Source organism: Phaseolus vulgaris, chromosome 5 (assembly GCF_051622355.1).
Source record: "Phaseolus vulgaris cultivar YP4 chromosome 5, ASM5162235v1, whole genome shotgun sequence".
In the NCBI taxonomy this organism is placed as follows: Eukaryota; Viridiplantae; Streptophyta; class Magnoliopsida; order Fabales; family Fabaceae; genus Phaseolus; species Phaseolus vulgaris.
Genome location: NC_143502.1, coordinates 15774892 through 15802283, shown reverse-complemented (window position 1 = coordinate 15802283; position 27392 = coordinate 15774892). Strand labels below are relative to the sequence as shown.

At 31.6% G+C, this 27392-nt stretch overlaps 3 protein-coding genes across 5 annotated transcripts; 1 reads left to right on the top strand and 2 right to left on the bottom strand.

Annotated features, from left to right (window-relative positions):
* The first annotated feature begins 3205 nt into the window (after positions 1–3205).
* LOC137835216 (bidirectional sugar transporter SWEET2) lies at positions 3206–6276 on the top strand. Of its 2 annotated transcripts, XR_011085039.2 has the most exons (8): positions 3206–3566; positions 3652–3688; positions 3787–4003; positions 4115–4273; positions 4363–4482; positions 4609–4760; positions 5683–5794; positions 5911–6276. XR_011085039.2 is itself a non-coding variant. In XM_068643610.2 (7 exons), exons 1-6 carry the CDS (start codon positions 3506–3508, stop codon positions 4720–4722), a joined length of 708 nt encoding a protein of 235 aa, XP_068499711.2. In that variant the 5' UTR covers positions 3206–3505; the 3' UTR covers positions 4723–4760; positions 5683–6276. The 2 variants fall into 2 exon arrangements, 1 of the variants encoding a protein (XP_068499711.2); XM_068643610.2 differs by having other exon boundaries at positions 5683–6276.
* Positions 6277–7732: 1456 nt separating this feature from the next.
* On the bottom strand, positions 7733–12240 carry LOC137835218 (uncharacterized). 2 transcript variants are annotated; one of them, XM_090302490.1, is made up of 10 exons: positions 12085–12240; positions 11892–11992; positions 11081–11228; positions 10252–10558; positions 9323–9650; positions 8718–8853; positions 8222–8319; positions 8056–8129; positions 7878–7971; positions 7733–7794 (listed from the first exon to the last, which is right to left on the bottom strand). In XM_090302490.1, exons 5-9 carry the CDS (start codon positions 9347–9349, stop codon positions 7932–7934), a joined length of 375 nt encoding a protein of 124 aa, XP_090158616.1. In that variant the 5' UTR covers positions 9350–9650; positions 10252–10558; positions 11081–11228; positions 11892–11992; positions 12085–12240; the 3' UTR covers positions 7733–7794; positions 7878–7931. The 2 variants fall into 2 exon arrangements, with proteins under 2 accessions (XP_090158616.1, XP_090158617.1); XM_090302491.1 differs by having other exon boundaries at positions 8056–8093.
* A 6605-nt stretch (positions 12241–18845) lies between these two features.
* On the bottom strand, positions 18846–25606 carry LOC150027509 (uncharacterized). Its single transcript, XM_090302593.1, has 5 exons — positions 25428–25606; positions 21118–21565; positions 20980–21037; positions 20561–20839; positions 18846–20481 (listed from the first exon to the last, which is right to left on the bottom strand). The coding sequence occupies exons 3-5, from the start codon at positions 21019–21021 to the stop codon at positions 20374–20376; spliced, it is 429 nt and encodes a 142-aa protein (XP_090158719.1). The 5' UTR covers positions 21022–21037; positions 21118–21565; positions 25428–25606; the 3' UTR covers positions 18846–20373.
* Positions 25607–27392: the final 1786 nt, after the last annotated feature.

Below are 27392 nucleotides of genomic sequence, written 5' to 3'. Positions count from 1 at the left end.
TTTAACTTGAACGACCACTAGCTGAGATTCGATTTTACATAGTACCTGGCGAGCTTTCATGTCATGTGCTAGTGTTAGTTCAACTAAAATGGCCTTATACTCCACCTGATTGTTTGAGGTTTTAAAGGAAAACTTCAAAGATTGTTCTAAGAGGACCCTGCCCGGGTCCTCCAATATCACTCCTGCCCCACACGATTTATTGTTAGATGATCCATTTACATGTAGTATTCATTGTAGGTTTTCATTCTCGGTCAGTTTAGGACTTAACTCTGCCATAAAGTCAGCTAAGCTTTGGGACTTTATTTCCCCCCTTGGTTGATACTGAATTTCAAATTCAGACTACTCAATTGCCCACCCGATCATTCGTCTGGCTAGGTATGGTTTAGCTAGAATCTCCATGATGGGATCGTCAGTCTTGAAAATGATATGGTGATGATGTGCGCTCTGTATGTGGTCTAGAAGACTGATATGTTTGAGTATGGGCTGTAGTCGTCCTCTCCTGATTCTATGTGTGTTCACTCCTCTGAGGGGAAGGTTGTCTTTCAACATGAAGGCCTAACCCTTGAAACCAGGTGAGGGTCTCCTTGCTTCTGGATCCGACCTTCATTGTCCACGTCTGACTTCGAGTATGGCCTCGGCTAGTTGCCGCTTCATCTACTCATTTTTTTCTCTGAGGACTCATACCTCTTTTCGTTCTTTCGTTGGAGGGCTACCTCCTTTTTATTTTTCTAACGTATTTCCTCCATCTATTTTTGTAGGGTTTGTAGCATAGTGACTTGTTAAGCTTTTGGAATCCTCTCGTTCGTCATTTGTCTTGTCGAAACCATTGTTTCTCTCTTTGATTCTATCTCTACCCCTACAGTGGGCACCAATTGTACTTGTATAGACTGAAGGGGGCTTAGATAGTACCTAGAATTGGGATTCGCAGTAACAATTGTCTTTGATCTCTCGGTCGCTCTTCCTTCACGCTTCTCGTAATCGCTCCCTAACGCTCGGTTGTTCCTCCTTCACTCCTCTTGTAGTCCTCAACACTTCAAATCTTTCGTGCTCGGTCAGGAGTTAACCTACAAAAGGTTCTTCGACGATCAAGTAATTACTCTGTCTTAAGGGTGTATAATGTAATTGATAAAATTCTCGTACCTTACTCTTGTGTAAAAGACTTATTTATAGTGTTTAGTAGTGGGTTATTTCATTTATGGACCATATCTGATGCGTATCTTCCATACGGTACTAAGGTCGACTGACGTGGGTCATTCAGCTCCGACCGGTACAAAGGTATATCTTTGATAACTTTATGAAAAATATTATTAAAATTGATTGTATCTTTGATGATAATTTTAAATTCTTAAGTCATATTATTGTTGAAGTGCGTGAGAACATGCAATTGGTTGACCAACACATACAACAATTTTAAAAAAGAGTGAATGAAGTCATAATTGATTATGCATGTGACCATAATCGATTATGGAGTGAAATTGGCTAAAACATATTATAAGAAAATATTACTCAAAACACATTTACATTGCACTAAAAAAAAACATATGCACGTATCAAGTGTATGGAATAAGGCAAGAAAACAACTTTGTTATTGTACAAAGCTGACCCAAATTTCCTCTCTTTTCTTCTGATCTAAGGGGTGTCATCCCTCCCTTCACCCTGTCATTTCTTTTTCGCCAAATAAGCACAAATTCATACAACTAAACATGAACTTAGCAAACTCTTTCTCGTCCTCCAAGTCCACCACAACAGTGAAACCATCCAACCAAACAGAACATTATAATTTCTTTATACTTTCTTTATATTATACATTAGGAGCTTTCACCAATCCAACAAAATAACATTAAAGTTTCTTTATAGTTTCTTTATATTATACATTAGGAGTTTTCACGAATCCAACAAAATAGTTGAATAATATTAAAAAACAAATTGAAGACTGATCAAAGTGAAATAAATTCTGAATTTGTTTATCTACTATCAGGATCAAAGATTCATACTTGTGATTGAAAATAAAAAATCAAAACCATTATGTGTTGAAAATTTATTAATAACTAACAAATATAACAAATCTGGAAGTTGTTTGAGGATTTGAATATATTATAGTTATTCTAGTGACCATTACGAAGATATGGTAACAAATATTATATTGTATTTCTTTGGGTAAAATTATGTTATTTATTTATTAATATAAAAGAAAGTTAAAATTATGAATATAGTATTAATTATTAAAAATTTATGTAATGTCTTTATTTGAGGAATTACTATTTTTAAATACTTAACAATTTTATAATAAAAAAATAGTAAAAATGTATATATAGTAAAATATTAATTGAATCTAGTGAATGTTTTATATTAAAATAAAATTGAACTAAACAATCTCATTTGATTTTTTATGTTTGGGTTAATGATATTTTAATATAAAAAAACAGAATGAAATCCAACTGAAGAACCAATATTTTTTAATAAATATAGAAAGTCAGTGTTATATATCTGGAATAGTTAAAAAAGATATGTAATTTTAAAAAACCACGAGAAATGCCAGTTTAATGCATTCTATAAAAACGTTTCACATTATTATAGTAATAGTAATGTTTTAATTACTTTTGTTAATCATTAGCTGTGAATATTACAAATGGTTTACTGCAATGACTAAATTCTTTAAATTAAATTAATGAAAATAGCAATATACAGTTATTGGCTTTCGTTTATTCCCTTCAAGATTCATATATTCAGAGAATATTCGTAGAACATATCCATAAGAATTCAGAATAGTAATCCTACTCAGCGACAATAAATATTAAAATGATTAAATTATTTTTTTTAATTTTTTGCACATAACTTCATTTAATTTAATAGTCTCTCTGACATGCATTACTCCTCAATAAAATCAGTAAATATTTTATCTATAAAGGTGGTTATAAAAATTAATTTAATCATAATCTTCTGAATATTTGTTAGTTTGGTTCTTATTTATCAATATATGAAAACTTAAATCAAATTTTTGTGGAGGTTTATAAAATCAGTTTATAAATTTTAAATACGAAAAACGCTAAAGTCAAATGAAAAATAGTTATAAAAACTAGAAAGATAAAACATTGGTATTATTATATTTTCAGACAGCGTCCTAATCCTTAACAGGTCAGCTTTGTTCCAAACACGGTACAGTTTCTCTGCACGTTAAAACGTGCCGTCAAATTTCGAACAACGTGTGGACGGAAATCTCAAATGCAAATTGGTCTCTTTTTCGTGGCTTGAAAGTCACTTTATTTTATTTTATTTTATTTGTGAAGCCCTTTGCTTCAACCACACACACATATATATGAGGTTAGCTTTAATAGTAAATTTGATTTTGAAGAGATAGATAAAGAAGTTGCCTTGTGAGAAAAAGGGCATGCCCCAAAATTTGTTACAAATAGACCGCGTCATATAATTTACTTAGTTGAGGGTTTGGTTTCACTTAGTTAAGATTGTTGGTGTCTATCTAGAGTTGGTGTTTCAAGCTCCATCAATGTCTCTGTTAGCTGCTTTTTCCATTTGTAAAGTTGCCAAGGATGCAGCTGGGGTCGCAGGTGCATTGATGATTGCTAAATTAAAAACAGACCAATTTTCGTTTTTGATTGTCACATTTCACTATATTAACTTGCTTATTTGCAGGAAATGTCTTTGCTTTTGGGTTGTTTGTGTCTCCCATGTAAGTTTCATTATGGATTTTGAAGAACTGTTGATGTGAGAAGAATTTTTGTTTATTTGTGTTCATAGTGTAACTCCTGTTCTGCTTTTAATATGCAGACCCACATTTAGGAGAATTATCAGAAATGGATCAACGGAGATGTTCTCAGGGTTGCCATATATTTATTCTCTTCTGAACTGCTTGATCTGCATGTGGTATGGCACACCTCTGATATCTGCTGATAATTTGCTGATTACAACTGTTAACTCAATTGGAGCAATCTTTCAGTTTGTGTATATAATCCTCTTCCTGATATATGCTGAGAAAGCAAAGAAGGTTAGCTTTGTGATACTATTGGAATTTGGAAGCATATTTTTTTTATATGATAGAAGACAAAGTTCAGTGGTTATTAGTTCTTAAAATGTATTTTAAACTTCCATTGAGTAGGTGAGAATGATTGTATTATTGGTGGCCGTTCTTGGCGTATTTGCAATCATATTAGTTGGAAGCTTGCAAATAGATGACATTCTAATGCGTCGGTTCTTTGTGGGGTTCTTGAGCTGTGCATCTCTCATTTCGATGTTTGCCTCTCCGATGTTTATAATTGTGAGTGTGTTGTTTCCTTAATTTCCATCTATAATATGAGCATTATCTGTAGGGGTCAATTTACTTACATTACATGCTATATTTCTCAGAAATTGGTCATTCAGACGATGAGTGTTGAATTCATGCCATTTTATCTCTCACTTTCTACCTTCCTAATGAGCACCTCTTTCTTTCTTTATGGGTTGTTCAACGAAGATGTCTTCATTTATGTAAGTTTGCTTCCAACTCCTTTTTTTATCTATTTACTCTTGGATACCCATTTTAGTTTAAAATGTTCATTTTGGTGACTTATATTTGCAGTACAACTTGTACCTAAATCTTAACTTGATTTGTAGGGGCCAAATGGGATAGGAACTGTTTTGGGAGTGACACAATTGATACTGTACTTCTACTACGAGAATAAATCCAGAGAGAACTCCAGAGAACCTCTGATAGTGTCATATGTATGATCAGTTCTGCTGAAAAGACCAAAGGCAAAAGAAAATATGTAATATTTCTGGTCTTTGCCATAGGCATTCTTTTCTTGGGAATCATCCTCAATGCACAAAATAGTTTTCCTACTGAATCAATGCATGGACTTAATAAATAAGTATTTTGATTCCAAAGAAGAAAAACAATGATACAACATATTCATTTTGGTGTTGAGTAAATCGGAGTTTATGATTGATTTCCTCTCTTTCATTATCTTTTTAGTTTCATTTATGTGGTTGCCTTTTCTCTACTTGTTTCTAGGTATGAAAATATGTTTTTTATGAAATTAGTGGGTAAAATCCCTGCAGCCAGAGGGTGATGTTAGTTTCTTCCTTGATCCCTAGAAGTGAACTCATGGTCTTAGAGCCATGATGCTATCAAAGTTTTTTTAACTTCATATTGTAGATATTCAATCTCTCTTATAGCAATGCACTAAAAATATTTTTCCCATCAACACAGGTTTTCTGAAGAATAGATCATATAAGCATGACTGTAAGTCTAGTCTCAATTGAGAAAAATTAAAACAAAGTTCCTTTGCATTCTAAAACATTGGTCAAAACCTACCTCAGGTATGAGGTGATATTAATAAATTACCTGCAGTTGAAAGTTTCTCAGTTTCCGTATTTTCCAAGTGTCCTTTTAAGCTTTTTGTTCTTTATTTACCTCTGTGGCTTTACTTTTTCGGGTTTTGATGAATCCTGTAAGCTATATTTACTATTTAGTAACAAAATGTCATTCAATATAATAGAAAATGAGAAGGAAAGATTCATTCAGCATAGACTTGTTATTACTGAACTGGAACAATGTCGTCATAAAGCATGTAAAATATCAATCTCTATCTGTTAATACTAGTAAGGAAAAGAAAACTTTACTAACATACAGTAACTCTTTCAAGTGTAGTTCTTATAGTGACATCTTCTTGTTCCTGCACAAAACAGATTTCAGGGTAAGAAAAGACCTTTGGCTGCTAAATGTGATCTGAAACTGGAGGGTGACAACCAGAAGTTGTGACAATGAATAACTTGAAATTTTGTGTATCATACTTACCAGGTATGTGGTACTTTTAGGTATAGATTGTCACCTTTTACATTATTATTACAAGACTTCCTTTGAAGAGAACCTGTTACGCAATATGTGGAATGGTGAATTCAGTATACAACACGCAGGGTTATGTTTATGCAAGCCTTGAGGAGGTAAACAATGCTTTGAAATAGACTATTGCAAGAAAGGCACATTGCACCACTTCTGCAGTCGTTGGTGATGGTCTAAACTAGCTAGGTTCTCTCGCATTGAGGCCATTTCCAAGTTCGTCAGATGTTAGAGACAAATATGTACATAATATTTAAGTTGTTCCATTTTGATCTTCAGTGACAACTTATGTGCAACAAACATATACTTTGTCTTTGTTGATCTCCAAATGGCTGTTGAGTCATCCTTTGTCGTTAGCTGCTTCATTTAGTGACAGGATATACAAGGAGTCAATTTATATGAATAAATTTCACTGCTCTAAATGCCAAGTTTGTTCTTGGTTACTCATTGGTTAAGTGCATAATTTAATCTCTACTTGTTGCAAATTGCTGATTTGGTCCCTAAATGTAAAAGTTTATTTCATCATTTTCTCTTGTGCTAGCCTAATCAAAATACACCAAGTATATCTTGGACCTATTAAAGAAAGAAAAAACTTATGATTAATTTAATTGCAGAGGTTTTATAGTTTAGCCAAATACCTCTTTTTCTTTTCTTGTTTGGAGCTCCTTCTTCGAGAGTAAAAAATTAATGTATATTTATCCATGAAATATCATTTGGTAGGTAAGGATCCTTTTTTTTTCCAGCAATTCACCATCATCAGATAACATGTAGGATCATAGATATCTCCTTTCTCCTTTCTAACATTTTATCTCATCTCAAGTTGAAGATTATACTTAACAAATACAAGAGCATTTAAGCTTGGTTGATCTAAGCTATTTCTTCTTTTAGTATACACTTGATCAAACATGCTTCAATTTCTTTCGCAATAGTACAATAAGTAAGACTCTAAACCTCATTGTTAGATTTTGTAACTCCTTACCCTAAAGAGTTGCGTTTTCAAATAAAAATCCAACATAAACATATGTGATCTTGACTGGTATGTTTTTTATGAAATCATCACTACAAAAAAAAAGTGTATATTGTGGCGGTTATTTTCGTATAAACTGGCGTTTATAACCGCCACAATATACGCTTGTGGCGGTTGGTTTTCCAAACCGCCATAGAACTGGCCGCCACAAAGTTTAATGTGGCGGTTTTACTCTACCCGCCGCAACACCCGCCACTTTAAACATAGTGTAAATAGTGACGATTTTTATATGTAAGTAGTGTCAGTTATAACTGTTGCAATTTACATTCATTGAAGAAGATTCTGACGCCATAATATAAGTAAGTAGTGACGTTTTTAACTGACGTAATTTTAATTCTGAATAAATAAAATTTAACCACCACTTTTTATAATCTTTTTTATAATCTGTTTTATACAATTATAAAATTTAACCACCATTTTTTTTAATCTTTTTATAATCTGTTTTATACAATTATAAAATTTCATTTATAATCTGTTTCATACAATTATAAAAATTAACCACCACTTTTTCATAATAAAATAAAATAATGTATAAAGTTATAATCATCAATTTATTTCATTGAATATTAAAGCACACATAATAATGTTCAAAAGTTTATATGTAAATGAAAATTAAAACACATAAAAAGTTCATACATCCCTAATCAAGTTTAAAATTACACATATAATTGTTCAAAAGTTCATACATCCCTAATCAAGTTTAAAATTAAAATACATATTCTTAATCAATTTTGCTTCCACCACTTGATTCTATTATTTGATTAGGTGATGGAGCACCATTTCTAGTGTCTGATACCTGAAATAAATAATTTTAAGTAAATGAATTTGAATATTACAGTAATGAATATATGTAAAAGTAACATTAAGAGTCCATTAAACAAGACATAAGAAGGGGAACTCACCAATGGAAACAGATCGAGTGCATCTAGCATATCTAACAAAACAAAAACATCAAATTTAGTATCCTGTCTAAAAATGGGAACACGGGAATTTGAAAAGCAACGCAAACGAACTTACGTGTAGCAAAGGTTGTTAGTAAGAGTTTGCAAAGCATTTGCAGTAAAATTGTTTTCACCCACAACACGTGATAGTGAGCAGGACGGCTTGTACCCTGTGTAACACATGGTTTACATCAGTGAGGATGTAATTTAACATAAAATTACAAGTTATGAGCAAAAAGAGTAAAAGATCTCACCTGTATTCTAGCATGGCTATGAAGATAAAAGTCAAACTCTGTTGGATGGCAGATTTTAAAATCAACAATTGTGTCTGCAATATTTTATAAGTAAAATTATTTACCACCATAGTTAAACAAGTTTCTTTAAAGGATATGGCACCAAATAGTGAACTAAAGTAAATACCAGGCAATATGTTGCCACTCTTGTCAACACACTCTTGTCAACAGAACTCTTGTCATGATGGTTGCTAGCAAAGAGTCTTGGGTGATGACGCTTTTGAACTACAACAAATGTCACAGGAGGTTGATAGTTGGGTTCAAGGGATGCACATGCATGGGGTTAGAACAAAGAAAAGATGAACAATTTAGCATTAAGAACATTAAGTTCTCACATTGATGCTAAGAAAAATATTAAACCATTTCACCCTTCCGAATAACATTAATTGACTAATTTACAAAATCATTGGAAGTCTTAAGGCATATCTTGATAAGATCTGTCAAATGAAAACCCAAACAAATCAAACAAAGAAACTCAATTTTGAAAAAATTAATGTTTACAAAACAAATTCTTTTATAAATCGAATAAATAACAATGTCTAGACGGAAAAAGAAGTAGAGTAGAATTCACATACAATTAATGATGCAATGAAAAAATATAAAGAAAATCTAAACAAGATCACCTTGATATTCGCACCTTCGCAGCATAGTCTCCAGAATCATGAGACATGTTGATTCATCATCAAAAGCAAGAACACGCATTCCTATGGGAAACTTGTCTCTGGGGTCATCCATTTTATCCTCCACCACAGTCATTTTCTGCAAAAGGGTCTTCACCTATTAATTAACTTGAAACTTAAGAGATTTTTCTCTTTTATATATATATATATATGTTTTTCCAAATTTTTCATGATACCTATGTCCTTTTATTACCTACTAACAAATTTCCTTAATTATCTCACATACATTATATCTTTTATGGCATTATTTTGTTGTCTGAGAAAAATATTACGCCAAAAGTAAATATTGTCGTAACTTACTCTAAATTTTAAATTATTATTAAGTTACTATTATAAATTATAAATTGTATTATTTATGGCAAGTTATTACTTTTTATAGTAATGATGTTTTAAAAGATTATAATAATATTTAAACCATTATATGAAGTCACAACCCCATTAAGTCACAATCTAGTTGCTACAGCAAAAGATAAAACAAGTGTGAATAAATAATCAAAACTAATAATAATAACTATAATAAAACGAAAAGCCCTGGAGTTTAGATTAACCTGCCTTCCCCCACTTTCCAATTCCATACTAGCAACTCCATTTGCATGAGGTATATTACATCATACACATGTGCCCACAAAAAATATCCATACAAAGAAGAAATGAAGGATTTAACTAAATAAGGAATTTAAAATATCTTTGCCTTAAAAAAATTGCAATATCAGTTCATGCTAACTTGGTAAGGTGATAAAGGCATTTGAATGTTTGGCCATCTCTGCCTTTGCCTTCCTTTGATGCATTGTATTTTCCCAAAATCATGGCTCCAAATCTCAGCAACTAACTTCATATCAGCTCAACCTTTACTTCTCCTACTGTTTCATCAATTAGCTGCAAAAGGAACCAGTGCATAGGGGATGGAGCAGATAATAAGATCAACAAAGTAAAGAGAAAAGGAGCAGCTAAGCAATTATGAGAGTTGAACGGTTGTTTATTTCATGCTTTACCTAGCTATACAGACATCAATAATTTATAATCCAAGGGATTGAAACTAAAAACCAAAAAACAAAACCAACAGAAAAAAAAAATTCTAGCCAATGAAAGAAAACCTACAGAGGGAAAAGAGGTTGAACTTAAAAAGATATCACTAGCAAACTAGTCTCTAAAATATCTAGTTATCCTGATATATTTACCATTGATTTATTTCCACAATCAAGTTACATATAAACATTAAGAATTTTCTAAAACAAAAAGTATGACTCTTAATAGCCATAAAATCAACAAGAATATGCATATAAAATAAAGGATTCCAGGAAACACAAGCTTCACCAATGCTCATAACAAATAACATCTCTTTTAGCCAAATCTTCATTTACTTTGAAACAAAATCGAGACTTCAAAAAAAGAAAAGAAGTTAGTCCAAATGTATTGAATAAATTAAAGTTATGTATTGAATAAACATGTCCCTATTTTTCATAAAAAATAAATTTACCATTGCAGTATTCCTGCAAATTAGCAACTGCAACTTCTAAGCCTCTGCTAGCAGTTGCATTTCCCATAGCTGATGGAACAAGTATTCCATGTCTTCCAATATCTTCTTCAGCAAATGACCTTGAAAATAAACAATATTAGCATAGTGTTGACATAATTAGGTTAAAGCATTATATAAATTAAAAGGCATATCAATTCTTATGTAATTTCTGGGCAACCGAAGCAGCCTCAGCAACACGGCTATCATCAGAAAAAAGAGGTGAAAGCTCCATCAAATCACATGGGCTGCTATTGAACTCCACTAAATACTGCAAAAATAACCAACCATTGGTAAACTTTCCTAACATGAATAATGGTAAAAACCACACGAATCAACTGAAATACTTTTATCAACTCAATTGTTTGACTAGTTGTTTGTCGCTGGGATTATATTTCAAAGACAAAGGAGGAATTGATCTACCAATAAAACATAAAACATAAAACATAATAATAAAGCTCATTATTATTCTGACCTAGTTAGATAGCAAGGTATAAAAGATCTTCATTCTGAAAAAAGCAAAATAATAAAGCACAAAAGAAGGAGCTTAGAACTAACAAATGTAATTTTTAAAAGAAATAATTACTATATTGCAATTTATTTTGGTTTGAGACCATGTTTAATATGACTACAGTGAACGATAAAGTTCTTCCTCTGCAACCAAAATATACCTAAGGCTCAAACTCTAGAAGACCAATTAACCTACAACAACCTCACACCCATTGATCCAAATGCTCAGCAAGAACAATTGCAAATTTTAGCATAACACAAACCAAGTAGATTCGAGACTCACCTCAGAAAGTGTCTTTCGATGCTTAGAGTCTTGAACTGAGACATCTTTCTTAAGATTGTAGAGTCTCCCATCAGTCTTCCATGATGGTTTCTTTATTAGTTAACTTTCCTAACACCTTCTCCATGATGATTCTTTTACCCAATTCACACTGTCGTAGGTGCATCATACAACACCAGTTACCATCATACAATGGTCATATTCTCTTATTTTTTATGAAAATATTTTGAGCTAAGGGGATTGTCTCCTTCACAGTTGAACAATAAGAAAAACAAATTTCACTATTTTATAATACAAAAGTAAAACCATAAACAGATATGTATTGCATATTACAAGGTTAAGAAAATAGAGAGATCTAATTTTGTCATATTATGGAGGGATGAATGGTGGTTTCAATTATACAGTCAATTTTCTATTCGATTACTTCTGTTGCCATCTGAAGTAATGCTAAATGTAGCACATTTCTTGCTGACAGCAAAATTTGACACTCCAAATTCTTATCATAGTGTCATCAGTGGCATACTTTTTCTGTCTTAATTCTGATTCTCATATAATATGATAGTTATATAAGGTGAAAAACAACTTTAACTGTAAGCGATTCTAAATCTTATTCTCTTAATTCTAAAGATGTGTTTTTCCAACGAAAATATTAGTTAGTTCTTTAATTTGGAAATAGCTGCAAATTTCGACCCTAAATTTTTTTCTTACTACTAAATTTGTTTGGGGAAACTGGAAGTACAATCACAACCAGACACAGACAGACTAAAAATTATATGACCATAGAAACCACAGGAGGAGCTGACATTCATGTTACCTGCAACATCTCAACAAGAAGAATGATGCGCGGGTTCATGTGGAGGCAGAGAGCGCGGTTTCGTGTGGAGGAAGAAAGTGTTAGGGTTCATTGCATAAAACCTAAAATGTAAAGGACAAAGCAGCATATGAAAAACTAGATTTAACAATGACAAACTACCATAAGTATAAGGAATGCACAACAGGTTAATTACCTTCAAATCGGTTCCGTGTAGAGGCAGAGAGTGCTAGGGTTCGTGTTGAGGCGAAGAGCGCTAGGTTCGTGTTGAGGCGAAGAGCGCGGGTTCGTGAGAGCGTTAGGGTTAGGGTTCATGTGAGGCAAGAGAGGGACGAGAGTGATGAGTGTTAGGAGTTAGGTTTTTTCCAAACTGAAATTCAAAAAAAATTATTTTCTTAAGTTTTCAAAAAGAAAATCAATTTTCAAGTGAAAATCTGAAGGATTTTTAAATCAAGTTAAAAATGTAAATATAAGAATAAAGGAATAAAAAGTTTTCTCTGAAAGAAAATTATGACAGTTAAAAATGACATAATTTTAAAGCTAATTGTGGCGGTTAATGAAATGACGTATTATGCTGAATTTGTGGCGGTTATTAATAACCGCCATATTAAAACCGCCATTTTTTACACATTTTTTTGTAGTGCATGCAGTTTAATTAAATGCTTTACCAAGTTGTTTCTTATCCTTGGTGTTTATTTTCACACTTCTTCAAAAAAATCCTTGGACTTTCTTTCATCTATCAAGTTGTTGATCAAGTTGAAATCTAATATTTTTATCTAGGATTATTTTTTCAATGGTTTCATATAAACCATATAAAACATCACTATCCGCTTTGAAGTCTTTGCCATTATGAAATCTTATAAAAGAAAAGCAAAGTATTAAATATCATTATTCATTTGAAATACAAAAAGGTATAGTGTTAATAGTTACTTAAGGATTAAGGTAGTAAGCAAGAGTTTAGGATTTTTGTGATTACAAATTCCAACGAATACTAATTATTTTCAACACCTTTTTATACCAAGAGTATTGATTCTATAAATTTGCAACTATTTCTTCTTTAACTTTATCCATAACTTCATAAATATATGGCATGGTAGGTTTTGAGTCTTCATCTACAAGTCTTAATACTTTCATAAGTGGAGTTACACAGTTCAAGCAATATTTGATGAATTTTCAAAATTTATCTTTACATAAAACAATGTTGACCACTTGTTTGCCTTCACTTTTACTAGTATGATTACTAATTTTCCATTCTTGTGAACACAACTTGAATAATATTTTTTGTTGTTGTGCTATACATTGTACGGTGACAAATGCAATTGCAAATATTTGGTTAAGCTAATTATTTTCCTTTGGAATACTTTCTATGCAAGTTTAGAATTTGTGACTTTTTTTTTGCATTTGCAATGGTATTATAAAATACTGAAAGTTTACCAACATATTCAAAAATTAAATAAAGGCAATGAGCTGCACTACGAGACCAAAATAATTTAGTTCTCTTTTCCTCTAACATTTTCTTGTTTGCCACAAAATTTAAAACACCATTTGTCACAAGTTGCACAACATTATCCTTCCAATTTCTTCTACCACAAAATCTAGTAGATCAAACATTTGTTTGATATCCTTAATCACATTACTAACATCAATAGATTTCAGAAAATTGTTCCACTTTGGCTATTGATAGTTGCCAAGTGTTATTGATTTTCATATAAAATTAGGCATAGAAAATAAATGATTTCCATGTAAAATATTATGAAAAGAGTGTTTTCCCTTAAAAAAAAAAATCATGCTTGACCTAAAAAGAAGTAAGGGTATGCAAGAATTGATGGAAACTTACAGGAAATTAAAGAAAACAACACCAAAACAAAGGAGTAGCATAATGACCAATTCGCTCAGCACATGCACCAAAGGCTAAGTGAATTGGTGACAAAAAGCAATGAAGGGAAGAATCCTCTAAGTGTTGAGTAGAAAGGAAGTCACTAAGCGAATCTATGTAAGAGAAGGACCAAATTATGGAAATTTGGGTCGTTGGGCGCATCTGAGAGAAAAGAGTCCTTCAAGACTAAGAAAGTCCAAATTCATCGGGGTTTGGCTTCGAGCCAAAGCAGAGAAAAAAAGGGTTTCTTCATAGTTAAGAAAATCCATTCGTTGGACTTGGGCTTGGAACGAATTCAGAGCCAAAGATTTCTTCATATTTAAGAAAGCTAAATTCGTTGGGTCAGGCTTGAAGCAAAACCAAAAAGAATCCTTAAAGATTAAGAAACATATGATTTTGCTGAGCTTAGATTAGGCTTTGAGACAAAAGGTTTCTTTAAGATGAAGAAAGTCAATTTGTTGAGCGAATTAGCTAGGTGCCGAGCAAATGAAAAATCTGAGGCAAACCATCAATAAACTCTATAATTAGAGAGGTCCTGATTCATAAAGGGGAGGTTGAAGCATATGTGTACTTAAGGCAAAAGAGAGCAGCCTTAGCTAGCACGCAACATTCAAGAGTCTATGTCCTTTGTTTCTAGTTACTTACTCAAGACTTTTTATTTAAGCTTTATTTATCTTGTTAGGATTGGTGAACAATGTAACATTTATTAGTTGTTGTTATTTATGGTTGCTAGTTTAATTCATTTCATATGATTTGATTGAATGCTTAATGATTGATATGTGAGGAATCACCATTCATGCCTTTTGAACTTGGATGATGTTGGGAAATACATTCATTTTTCGAACTCCTTCAAATCTATTAAGTAAGTCAATGTTTGAGAATGAAATTGAATATTTGGCTTCAATTGTCTCATCTTAGTGCATAAGCAGGCTAATTGTAAGTCAAGGAATTTGTTAGAATTGGTGGCCTAAACAAGAGGGGGTGAATTAGTTTCACAATATTTTTGCAAAGTTTGAAAATAGAGTGAAAAGTTCTAAAAAATCAACCAATTTATTTTCTGTTCAACTGGATAAAAGTTTGGTTTTAAGGTTCTTTACAGAAATTCAACTAGTTGTTTTCTCGAAACAAAAGGTTGTTTATACAAGCAGAGAAAGAACAATGATTGAAACATTGTAAAAGAAAAGGGATAGAGAGATTCACACAAAGAGATTTATACTGGTTCACTCTTAACCATGAGCTACACCCAGTCCTCAGCTAACCATTGAGAATTCATTATGTAATCAAACCTAGATTACAAAACACACACCAAGAGTGATGATCTTGAACCCCTCAAGAACACACATCACTCCTTGGAAACACCATAGTTTTCAGAAACACTTTTCTGAAACTACCTTACACTAAATGCACAAAATTACAGTGTTTAAAGAGAAGAGAATAGAATACACCTGGACCTTGCAAAGTTGTAGTGCAGAATTATACAAAACACTCAATCCTATTCCACACACAAGTGATGATCCAAAGCTCGTGATCTCTTAAAAAATGTTTTAAATAATCTTTCTTTCTTAGTATCTTGAAAATAATATCAAACAACCTTTATATAAACTAAAGCAAGTGGTCAAAGTCGTTAGATCATTAATTAAAAGAAGTTGGAATCATTTAAAAATAGTTCAAACTCTTAACAAAGTTCTGTTATAAAAACATCAGATTGTTTTCCAAAACAATAGATTGAAATAAAAATTTTGTGAAGGTTTTCATAAAAACAACAGGTTGTTTTATCGAAATAACTAGTTGTTTCAGTTTGACAGCAAAGCCAGAACAAAACAAAGCTTCTCAAAATGATTTTAAAATCCACTAAGGGTCAAACAACCAGTTGTTTCGACAATTCAACAGGTTGAAATTTCACAGCTTTTTAGAAAGCACTTATTTTCAAAGAGATAACGAATCAAGTGAGCTTGGATCAATACAAGGAGTGAATTAACAATTCAAAAAATACTAGACAACACACACACATAGCAGCAGGGTCTTCACGCTTTCCACACAGATTTGGAGACATCAAAACATCTTGTTCAACATAATTTATTATAATAACTTGTTGTTCTAGATAATCATGATTAAGGAATTAACTTGGTTTGGCCATAAGGAACAATAAACTTGAAGAAAAAAACATTTGTAAGTAACAATAGGAAAATATATTTACAAAGTGATTCAATCCCAACACTTGTTCTGAATAGATAAACTTCTCATTTTTGCATCAAGCTTCAATCTCATTATCTATATTATCTATATTTTATCTATTATTTCTATTAAATTATGAAACCCAAAAATCATCATATCCCTACTCCACTTTGAAAATATTACTATTTATTTGTAGTCCATGTGGATACGAAAACCTCTCTTATCAGTTTACTACATTTGACTCGTTCCGCTTGTCGCGAAAATAACCAATCAACTATTCACCAAAAAAGTTTGTAATAGAATTTCCTTTCCCATTTGTCCAATCATCACATATCAAAGTTCAACCTTATTTCTCCAATTCAATTTTATATTCCTCCTAACTAGCTTGAATATTGTCAACTGCCTTTTGCAAATAAGATACCATAATTTTAGGATAAGTATGAGACTTTATAAACCCTTTATGTATTCAACAACATATTATAACACTTGGACAGACAAGGAGCACTTTACCAAATTAAATGGTAAAGCATTTTCACGTATGTAGTTTTCAAATGTCTAGATCATCAACTCTTTATTTGTAAACATTTAATTCATGGTCTTTTATTTTATAACTCCTTGCTTCCCCTTCTTAACAAATGTCTACAATATTCCTTTTTTTATTACTATATTGACGATTTTCTTCTTTGGTATTTTTTTTTTCTTTATCTTCTAACAACTTCAAGAATGTGTCTCTAATATCTTTTGAAATATATATACATGCAATGAAATTTTTCCTTGTTCTAGTAAATTGATGGTTTATTCTTCCAACACTACACCCAACAATATGTGATAAATACTTGCACTTGACTAGAAGTCTATATGAGAAAACACTTTCACAATGATTTCACAATGATTCCATGTAATACTTTTCTTTTTCTTTGTGTGACTCATTGCCTCAACCAACAAATTCAAACAATTGTTGATTTTTCTTCTCCTAAGAAATAAAATAAATAGAATCCTTGGAAAACTCTTGCGTTATAGGAAAAAACAAAAATTATAATAACAATTATAAACTAATTTAAATTGATTTTTTTTCTAAAAAACATAATACTTGAACAAAGAACTAATTTTGTATAAAAATTAAAAAAATACATGACCAATTATATATTTTTAAATGTATTTTTTTCAAAAGAAAAGAAAAAAAATCATTAAACAATAATTATTTTTTCATAAAAAAAAGAAAAGAAATAAGAAACACTGAAAAAAAAAATCATTTAATAACAAATGTCAATCTTTAAACATCTCATTTATCAGTTTTTGCTTTATAATCATTTTTCCCACAAATAATTTCAATATTTCTTTTCCGTTGTTATCTTGGATATCCATTTTTCAAAACAGTCTTGATGATTTGTTTATTTGATTTTTTTTTTCTTTATCTTCTTACGACTTTAAGAACATTTCTTTAATATAATCTAAAATAGATGTACATGTAATGATATTTTCTTTTTTCAAGCAAAGATAATATTTATTCTTGCAACATCACTCCAACAAGTACGCGAGTAATACTTGCATTTGACTAAAAGTTTAGGAGGGAAAATGCTTTCAAAATAATTTCATATAATATATTTTGCATTATTCATTTTGGAACAAATTTAAGCAATACCTGAATCATAAGAAAACATTCAATTTAAGAAAACATTAGTCTGAGTTGTTGGTGTAATCAAAAGTGAGTGCAACATTCAGTTTCAAAATATGAAAATAATATTAATTAAGTGTAGCATATTTATTTCAAAAGCAAAGCGTGTACCATAAGCATCTAAAAAGGAAATCATTCTTAAAATATTATTAAAAACAGTAAAATGGTTAACATATACATTGTAGAAGCAAATTATTCAGATTATTAAAATAATATTAAAAAAGAAAATTAAAACCAAAACATTTAAATTTTTATTGAAAATTAATAAGCATACAAACATATGCATTTAAAAGCAATTTGCTTCGAGCAATATTATTTAAGAACACTTGACAATGACTCTGCGTGCTTCGTCTTCCTCTCTAATGAGTTTCTTCTCTTTTTCTCCACTGATTTTATTTTCTTTTTCTTTGTTGAAATTCTTTTCTTTTTCTTCCTTGTGTTGATTCTTTTCTTGAGTACTTCTACTCTATTTCTCCTCTACCTTTAAGTCTTATGCTTTTTGTCTTTCTTGTCCTTTCCAATTAATTATACGCAAATCGTTTCATAAAATAAAATGTGACTTTTTGTTTTATTTGTGTATTTTTTTTTTGTAATTTTTCATTGTGACGCTTCCTTCAATAAAGAGCATTTGATTAACGTTTGTTTGTTAAGTTTAACTTAAAGTTTAACTCTGTGTAAAAATTGAAAGAATACTAATCTTAAAAAAATCAATTCACTATTAAATGTATTGCTTTGCATAGTTTATTTTACTTTTTCTTCTAAATATCCTTAACCCCTTTAATCTTTATTGTTACTCTTAACTTTTGTTGCTTGTAGATAAATTGTGAACATTTATTGACTATATTTACTATTGGATTAGTGGGAGACGACTTGAGATTAACTAATCTTATCCATACAACCATCTCTTTGGTGTTAGACGATCTAGCGTGTGCTAGATGATCTATGTTGAATATGTTTTAATTTTATTATGAAACGACAATTATCAGTTGACTTTATTTCTCGATGACACCTAATAAGGTTGGATTTTATAGATGTTGTTTGATAATGTCGGGTTTATGTATATGTTTCCTAATAAAAATGACTTTTGTCGCTGGCTCCTAATAAGGTCAGCTTTTGTAGATGTTGCTTAATAAGGTCAACTTTTATTGATGTCGCTAAAAAGGTTGACTTTTGTAAGTGTTGCTTGATGAGGTCAACTTTATGTAGATTTTTCTTGAGAATGTTTGCTATTGATAAGATATTGATTAAAACATTTATTGAATTGAATGAACTCGTTAAAACCCTTAAGAAAAATTGTGAAAAACTTAAGGGGAAAGAGTGTCGTTCTACATTTTATAGATGATACATTTTAACTAAAATAAATGCAAGACTTGTTGCGTTCCATGTCCAAGGAATCAAACCCTCGTCCAATTTTTTTCAATTTGTATGCTCCATTACCCAACACCTCCAATATTATGTATTGTCCAACTCATTTTGGCGAAAGCTTGTTCTCATTTGATTAAGCTATGCTCTTCATAACACTAGGTTTGACATCTTTACCGTCTTGACATGACTTTGCTTTTGTGCCATATCTCTATACGTTGCTTCAAAGCTTCTCCTTTTACTCTAGCACCACTACAAGAAATTTTGGTATTACATATAACAAAAATTCGTATGTAACAAGATCATATATAAAACATAGCTACATATGGATTACATATGAAAAAAAAAATCATATGTAAAACTGACATAAGTAACTGTTACATACGGATTTGAAAATCCGTATGTAATACATATGGACATATCTGTATATAATTACATACAAACATATATGTATGTAATTACATATGAAAGAGTCAATAAGTAAAGATTTGTTGTATTTATATACGAATTTGTTCGTATGTAATTACATACAAATAGTTACATACTGGTATTTCTGTATGTAATTACATACGACAATATTCGTATGTAACTGTCCAATGTAATTAATTACATACGAAAATATTTGTGTCTATTGTGTAGTTTACTTTTTTTAATGCAGACCTGAAGATATATATTCAAAACTTTTTAGTATAGACCTGGACATATATATTCAAAATCATGGTGAAATAATTTTTAAAATGTAAAAGATTATAATAATTAGCAATGAATATGCAAAAAGTTGGATCTAAGTTTATCAATGTGATATTATAAATATCCAAAATATATAAGAAATCCAATGTCAGTACAAAGTTTCTTAAGAACTAATGATTATTATGATCGTCAATAGGTAAATTGTATTGTTGATCATGATTGTTGTTGCATTGCACTTGATCATTATCTTGCATCTCATTATGTTGTTGTTGAGTATTTGGTTGTTGAAAAATATTTTGTGCAGAAACTACTGCTTGAGCATGTAGATACTAAATCATAAGATTATGAAAGGATTCAAACCGGGTATTCATGTGTCGAATCTACTCCTCACTAGTTGTTAGTCGTTGTCTAAGTTCAATCATTTCTTTTTAACCAACTTGTTGACTAGAAGATGCTTCTGTTTGTTGTAAGTAACGATCGACAAAATCGTCCTGACGATCGACACATCCAACCCCGTATACTCGTCCCTTATATCTCCCACCTGTAGCTTCTAACCAACGACGGTTTCTGAGTCTTTCCTCCTCAAATAGGGTCTAATGGAGTGCATAGTGAGGTATCCACAAAAGCTGACTTAGATAATAATGCTTGAGAATATCTATTTTCAAAATCTTCCTTTCAAATCGTAAATATTTGTTATAAAATAATAATTAATGTGTCCGCCTTGATCTATCATTAACAAAATCCCCAATGCTCTTTCGTATATGTGTTTGTTGAAAGACTTCATCAACATGGACCGAGCGCCCAAGTTCCTCTACCTGCAAACAAAACATTTTATAAATTAAGGAGTTAGTAATACATCATAAATTATTGCGAAATTTTATAGAGAAGTCATACCGTACGAATGGCGTGTTCATGCACGCTGATGGATCTTCTGATGTGCAAACTTCCACCTTTTTCAGATAGACGATTTTTTTTAGTTTTATCACATTTTGACTGATACATAGGCTTATTCCACTTTTCCAGGAGGTTATTCCAAACAATATTTCCAATCCATTTTGGCTGTTTACCATCTTGACAAGCCATTTTAAATATACGTGAAAGTGTATGAGAAGCCTTCGAATAGAAATTTTTCTTAATTCTTTCCTCATCCTCAACCCTCCACGTCACCCTCCTCTGCAAACAACATCACTCATCAATCCAAAGTCTAAAATTTAAGCATTTTTAAAGGAAATAAGTAACAAATACATTAAAACGTTGAAAAAATAGATCTCAGACAACTTTTGGGATTGCCCCCCATGGTAGTCATGACTCACCAAATTGTCGCTTAATGGTGGCAGTGATGGCCTTTGATACATTTTTTATGGATAAAACCTAAATACCAAAACAAAGTTAGTCAAAATTATAAGACAATAATAATAAATTATATAAATTTTAATTTATTATATTCTTACCCTCCTCCAATAGGTCGAATTCGAGGACGATCACCAACGGAGAGGACCTCCTCCTCTAAGTTATTGGTTGCAAAAGATGAAAGGATCCCTTTGATATTTGTATATGGGGATGGTACAATACCTAGGTTTGGGGTTGATGCATTAGAACCAACATGTGGAGAAAGGGATGAAGTGGACTGATTGGGTATTGATGGCATGGCAGATGGAGATGGTGTGGTTGCAGTAACGTCAACTACTAATGGTGTGGATCCAACAACAACACGTGAAGATGGTGTGGTTGCAATAACATCTCCTACTAATGGGGTGGATCCATGAGTTGAAGATGGAGTAAGTGTATTGGGTTGAGTGGATGATGAATTTAAGTTGTTTATTTGTGATAAAAAATTTATCAGATAACTTTTCCGTTGTTGAAACGAGGTGACAGTGGATCACAACGTCCTGATGACATCTATATATATGACATGGAATGATAATGAAAACAGTTTATGGTTAGTTGATAGTATAGAAAATTTTACATTAATGAGGAATAACATAATCATACTCAGAAACACATATGTAAGGACCAACATGCATGCCTAAAATGTATTTCTAGGATTAAATCATAAATCTGATTCTCTTTAAATATGAGTGGTTGGTGTTTTAGGCCAAGGACATAAAAAGAACATAATGTTGACTTGTAGATCAATACCACTATTCGAACCAAGTATAACACTTTTTTTTTTCAAAAGGAATTTAATTTGTGGCCACTATCAATATCTGATTCAAATTAAGAAATAAGTGATCAAGGTATGGATGTAGACATAGCCACTTTCAAATCATCACGTTTAGATCCTATTCTAGTTTTTGTTGATGCATTCTTTTCCCTCCTTCTTGTTTAATCCATAAAATTGACTAACAATCCAAAGATAGTAAAAGCAAAGTATAGTCATGGTTTTCAAAATAATTAATTTATTCACATATACTCTATTAATAAATAAATACCAAAGGAAAAGATATCCTATCATGGATTCACATCATTAAATACCAATAGTAAGCAATAAATAGCACTTGCAGATGAGCATCAACACTATATTTTACACGTCCAAAGATAAAATTAGAATAAATGTCACAAAGAATCTACTTCTAAATATAATGTTGGGGGCAGTGACAAAGTGCAAATAAATACCACTCAATAAGGCTGTTTAATTCATCAAACTACATAACACATTAGCGATCACCGCAAACTAATAACATCATCACATTGAGAGAGAGAGCATTCTAAAATGGTAAACAGTCCTGGCCAAACTTCTTTCTTGACCTGTTGCTAGTATGTACAAAAAAAAAGAGTACTGTATAGCTTTTATATGATGAAAACCATCCAGCCTCAAAACATTTGGCTAAGAAGATTGGAAGCAGAAAAAAGAGCTCACAAGACTCTCATCTCAGGGAGAATTAATTGTTGTCTGCTCCATTTTTTTATTTAGTTTTATAAACATTGTACAAAGTAGTGTAGGGTTTATTTTGGGCTTGCATTTCGGCCACTGTCTTGGGGCATGTATTGGGCCAATTAGAGTAGGGTGTAAATAGAAAAAGAAAGAGTCTAGCTAGAGTTACAATTGGGCCTCCTTGGACCCAATGCAACTCTAGACCATCTAGGGTGCACAAATAAATTACTAGAGTGCAAATAGAAAGCATGTAGTGGCAAGGAAGGCATGAAGGTCCTTGTCCTCCTCTAATTGGAGAGGATTTGCTCCAATTAGAGAGATTCACTTGTCCTTCTATGAGTGGAGAGTTATTAGGGTTAAAGCTTGCACCTTGGCTACCTATAGCACTATAAATACAAGTGCTAGCCCCCTTGTAAATCAAATTTGAATAGACTATTGAATTGCTGCCCAAATTTTAACCTCAACTAGTCTCTTAGCTCACTCTTTGCTAGCCTTATCTCTAAGTGTTTTAGCAAGGGCTTAAAAGTTAGCCTAACCTCTCTTAAGCTTCATTATCATTCTCCATACACCAATACTTCACAATTTCTTACACTCATTTTAGCCACCCAATCCCACCAAATTCCGCACCCTAAAATACAAAACGAAAGACTCATAGCAATGCAAGCTAGGATTGCATCAACTGTATAACTCTTATATGTTTTAAATTTATGTATGAATGTCTGCTACTGAGCAACAAATGTCAAAATCAGCAGACACACACTTCTCAACATTTCGATGATTGTCTACCATAACTAAGTAACCATTTTAAGGCAAAGTAGTTACCATATTTACACTTGTAGTTAAAACCAAGCGTGATAGATGGACATAGGTTGGAGAATTCAAAAGAGTGAGTTGATCACTAGAGAAAAATAACTAGTACATGTTTTTTTGAATATTATAATAACAAATGAAATAGTTTAATTGGTATATCCTCCCTCCCAAGTCCCAAATACTCAATAACATTAGGTATATGCACCTAAAAAGACCATATTGTTATCACAAGAAAACTCATGACTAACTCATTTACAACTTATTTTTTAAAACTATTGACTACAACTTTCATTACTTATTGTGCCTAAATTTATTTAAAGCTAGAGATGTCAAAGTCATATCCAAATTCATCTTCATTTTCTCCTTCTTCATTGTAATCTTCCCATTCATTTGTTTCTTCATCTATTTCATCTTCAAACGATGATATATTGTTTATGTCCACTCTTCGTCTATTTGATCTTCATAGATAAGCAATCAGAAACAAGTTTGAATTCATACCTTAACTTTCCAAATAAGGACAAAACTTGCAATATGGAAACGTGATATCTCATAGAAGAGGCCCATGTGTGATGCTTTGTTTAAAAGTGATTTTTGTGAACACTAATTAGGTAGCTTGGCATGCTAGTCCCCACTTATCTACCCACACATGGATCTTAGATTCTTTGCAAAAGTTGCATCATGCATCAACACCAACTCCTCCAATTACTATTCTATGTTCATTGTTTTCTTGTTTTTCTTAGCATAAATTAACAATCAAACAAACCATCTATCAAGGCCAAAGACAAAAGATAGCAAAAACTTAGATGTCCTCATATAATGAATGACCAAGGATTGGTCTTGTTTGATTACTAAAACACATATTGTAAAGAGTTGGATAACATTAATTGGCTGCATAGATGGTTGTTAAGATTCATATACGATTTGTAAAAATCTATTGATAAATGAAGAGAATTTCATATTCAAATAATAATCATAAAAAAATAAAAAATCTATTAACTTTTTTTTTTTTCTTTTAGTGTGTTAAAGATAAATTCTAATAAACTAAAATCTATCATACTAAAATTTATCATATTAAATTATTCTTTTAGTTGGTTCTTTGTGTAACTAAAATCAAGTTTTTTTTCCCTTAAATACCATTTTCTTAAGTAGTTAAAAATAAAACTTGGATTAATACTACCTCTTAAATAAGTAATGAGTTAAACTCTACTCTTAAATACTCAACTCAATAGGTAATTAATCTATAAAAAAAACATACAAACATTTCTAAATGAGTTTCTATATTTAAGGTTAAAACTATAATTTTCCAACCATAAAAACATTAAACAAAAGTATGAAATCAATAACAAAGATAAAAAAATATATTCAAATAATTAAAACTAATAAGTCAGAAATCTTGTCATTTAGGAATATAAATGTAAGAAAAACTACTAAGATACTATAGGAGATGAAAATATATTCTAGGAAGTAAAATTGACCATTTGTAAAAAAAATGAAAGGTAATATCATAAATCTCATTTGCTTAATGGAAACAATAGAAGAGTGGGCACTTAACATAAATGACAATAAGGACAAAAAAAACTGTTTTGGTAAAAAAGTAAAATCCTTTCGACTCTCACCTTTTTCCACCATCTTTTCCTCCCATATGCAAATGGAAATAATGACAAAAAAAAAATTGTTTTGGTAAAACCAAAAAATAATCTTTTTGGCTCTCACTATTACCACTCTCTAACATTCACTCACACTCTCCACGCTCTGTACCCGTCGCATCATGGGCATGCCCTTCTTCCCAGAATCCTCACTACTCCCTTATTTCCCTCTCAACTTCCCACACTCACCACCTACCTTAACCTACTTTTTTTCTTCCTACTCTTCGTCAATATAGAGAAAAAGGGGATGAGAGAGCGAGAAAGCATACGAAAAGAGAAGAAAGAGACGAGGAGGCCACCACTCATGGTTTTCAAACGTTGCCATTCATGTGTCACCCGTGTCTTTCTCTTTGATACAATTTGTTGGCATATAGTGGACAAGAACAGAGACATAATGCAAAAAAAAAATTAGGATAAAGAGCTAACTAACCACTGTATTGTTCAGGCCGTCGGATGGAGCTTCATCATCTCTGCTTTAAGATTGAGCTTCACACTCCACTTCTGAAAGTAGACCTAGGGCACATGTGTTTGGGGGCAAATTGAATGTGTTGGAGTTTTTACTAGAAAAGGCATTTTACAATCACTTTCTAGTTCAGTTAAAAGAGAACCGGTGTAAACAAAAAAACCGTGGTAATATATTTGTAAATATTTGGTGCATATTACACCGGTTGGATAGCCGAATCGGTGTAATATACTGGTCTAATACTTCAATTTTTTAAAATTTTTGTTGTTGTTAGCATGGTATATTACACCAGTTAGTTTATCCAACCGGAGTAATATAATTTGCCAACACTTAAATATTTGATTCTTTTGTTATTCTAGCAAGTGTATATTACACTGGTTAGATAGTCCAACTGGTGTAATATACCAGGCTCTCACTTTAAAAAAATTTAAACCTTCTTTTTGTTGTGAGTATGGTATATTACACCAGTTGAGCCATCCAATCGGTGTAATACATGTGCCTAGCTAGAGCAAAATAAACTAAAAATTTTAACTATGGCCAACATATATTACACCGGTTGGATGGACCAACCAGTGTAATATGTAACATTCTGAGTAAAAAAAAAAATATGACATCGGTTATTACTAAGAACCGATGTAATATATATTTTTCTAACCTATTTTCAAGCTTGTGTTTCACTGCTCATTCGCACTACTCTACACTTTCTGCTCCATTTTGCTCCTTTGTCTTCCATCGCCGAGCTTCTTTGCCTTTGTTTGCTACTCTTGTGTGCCTCAATTTTTCTTCCTCCAGTATTGCCCCCAACTTCGTTTATCTCCTCTCTGTTTCCACCACCCCTTCAAAAATTTCTTTCTTCTTTGCGACCACTATTCTTCCTCTTCGATGCATCTGCTCTTCCTCTTCGGTGCCACCATTCTTCCTCTTCGTTGCCACTAATCCTTCTGCCGCTATGCCTCCATAGTCGCACCACATTGCGCTCGTTATGTGGCCACAACTCCTCCGTTCACGCTCCAAGGTGAGTTTTTTATTTTCAAATTTTTTAATTTTACTTTTAATTTGTATTTTTAATTTTAATTTTAGTTTTAGTTTTAGTTTTAATTTTAATTTTAATTTTAGTTTTAATTTTAATTTTAAATTTAATTTTAGTTTTAGTTTTAATTTTAATTTTAACTATTAATATAATTTTAATTATTTTTATAGATATTTTTTTGCTACCACATTGCTTTCACTACTGTCAGTTACTCCAGGTTAGTTTTTTATTTTCAAACATGTTAATTTTAAATTTAATTATTAATTTAGTTCACACTTATTTATATAGATGATTATTTTATTTGTATTTAAAATAAATTGTATTGTGTTGAGCGTCTTGGTATTGGGTTCGAGGTGATCGACCCTCGACAATTTGCAATGTGTTTTATAATGTATTATGTTTGGAATAAGTGTTGTTTTAGTTTTTATATGTTGAATGCTTAGGTATTGGGTTCGGGGGTGATCGACCTTCGACAATTTGTATTTTGTTTACATCAACTAAAAATTAGTTGATATTGACAGATTAGTTTTTATATTACATAGTCATGGATCAGAGTTGGATAAATGAGAGTCGTGTAAGTGATGTTTATGGAAATAGGGTCGAAATAATTTCTACAGTTTTCTCAACGGAATGTAGAAGCTGTAAATGGAAGATACTTTTGTCCATGTGTTAATTGTGTGAATGAGAGACGATTAGAAATTAGGTTGATAAGAGAACAGGTTCTCTGTGATGATTTCTTGAAAAATTATATAAAGTGGATATGGCACGAGGAGTTTGTAGGCGTAACACCTTTATCTGAAGATCAATATTCAAATATACATTCTGAAGATTGCATGGAGGACATGATTCGTGATATTGGGCCAGATAGTTTCGAGCTTTAGGATTGAAAGATGACTCTGAAA